This window comes from Volvox carteri, assembly GCF_000143455.1.
Source record: "Volvox carteri f. nagariensis unplaced genomic scaffold VOLCAscaffold_36, whole genome shotgun sequence".
Classification (NCBI taxonomy): Eukaryota; Viridiplantae; Chlorophyta; class Chlorophyceae; order Chlamydomonadales; family Volvocaceae; genus Volvox; species Volvox carteri.
Window position 1 is genome coordinate 777,897 of NW_003307579.1, and position 1,130 is coordinate 779,026.

A 1,130-nucleotide genomic window follows, 5' to 3' on the forward strand; every position below is an offset into this window, starting at 1 on the left:
TGTAAGGGGTGGTGGCGGGGGTAAGGGTTGGTGGCGGGGGTAAGGGGTGGTGGCGGGGGTAAGGGGTGGTGGCGGGGGTAAGGGGTGGTGGCGGGGGTAAGGGGTGGTGGCGGGGGTAAGGGGTGGTGGCGGGGGTAAGGGGTGGTGGCGGGGGGAAAGACGAACCACGGGGAAGGAGGGAGGGAGGGAGAAAGGGAGGAAGGGAGGGCAGACGCGGATCATCGCATAGTAGGTTGAGGGGGAAGGGGAAGGGGCCACGGAGCTTTGGGTTTGGGTTCGCCCGATTGCCCTGATGCCTAATTGCCGTACCGTACGGTGTCGTACCTTGCATGTCCACCCCCTTGGATCTCTTGGCTGGCTCTTGAGCAGCACGTTGGAGGGCTTCAGGTCGCAGTGGACCAGCGCCAGGGAGTGCATGTGGCGGAGGGCCAGAGCCACCTCTAGCAGGCAGATGTACATGGACTGCAAAGGAGGAAGGGGGGAGGGGGGAAAACACGAACCACGAAAGAGTGAAGCTGTTGCCAAGGAAAGAGTGCTGCGACGAGTACAGGGGAGGGGGAGGGGAATCATGATACGCTAAAAACCCAAAATTTGCGATACACTGCCGGGAAAGGGAAGGCGGGAAGGGGAAGACGAGCCACAGACGAGAGAGGTAAAGCCATGTAATACCATAGATAGAGACGGATACTGCACAACAGGATTAATAGACGAGGATGAAGGCGGGAAGGGAAAGACGAACCACGACCAAGTGAAGCTGCTGCCAAGCAAAGAGGATGAGTTGGGTAGGGAGATACGTCCGGGTAGCCAGGAACCGATACGGCCGGAGTACCAAATTGTTGGGGTGGGAGAGGGCCGGGAGAACGGAGATAGGGAGAGGGGCAAAACGAGTCCACACGTCGCGGTGCTCAGGGCAAACAGGGCCACTGTCGCAGTAGAGGTGGGAGGGGACGGAGGGGGGCAGCATATGCCAGGTTTGGGACGGGGGGAGAGGGGCCAAAGGCGGGACGTCGTGGCGGGGGTGGGGGTGTACGAGACAGGGAGGGGGGAGGGCGGGTCGGGTGGCGGCGGTGGTGGTGGTGGCAGTAGAGAACAGACCCAGCAAGCTGTAGTAGCAGGTGATGGCTGCGGAG

General features: G+C 61.7%; 1 protein-coding gene across 1 annotated transcript in view; it reads right to left on the reverse strand.

Moving 5' to 3' along the window:
* VOLCADRAFT_94257 (uncharacterized protein) overlaps window positions 1-1,130 on the reverse strand; it is a gene marked incomplete at both ends in the record, with an annotated part of 18,657 nt that overhangs the window by 6,757 nt on the left and 10,770 nt on the right. Inside the window, one exon of the mRNA XM_002953497.1 lies at window positions 325-462. Coding sequence (XP_002953543.1) covers window positions 325-462 — 138 coding nt within the window. The remainder of the gene's footprint in view (window positions 1-324; window positions 463-1,130) is intronic.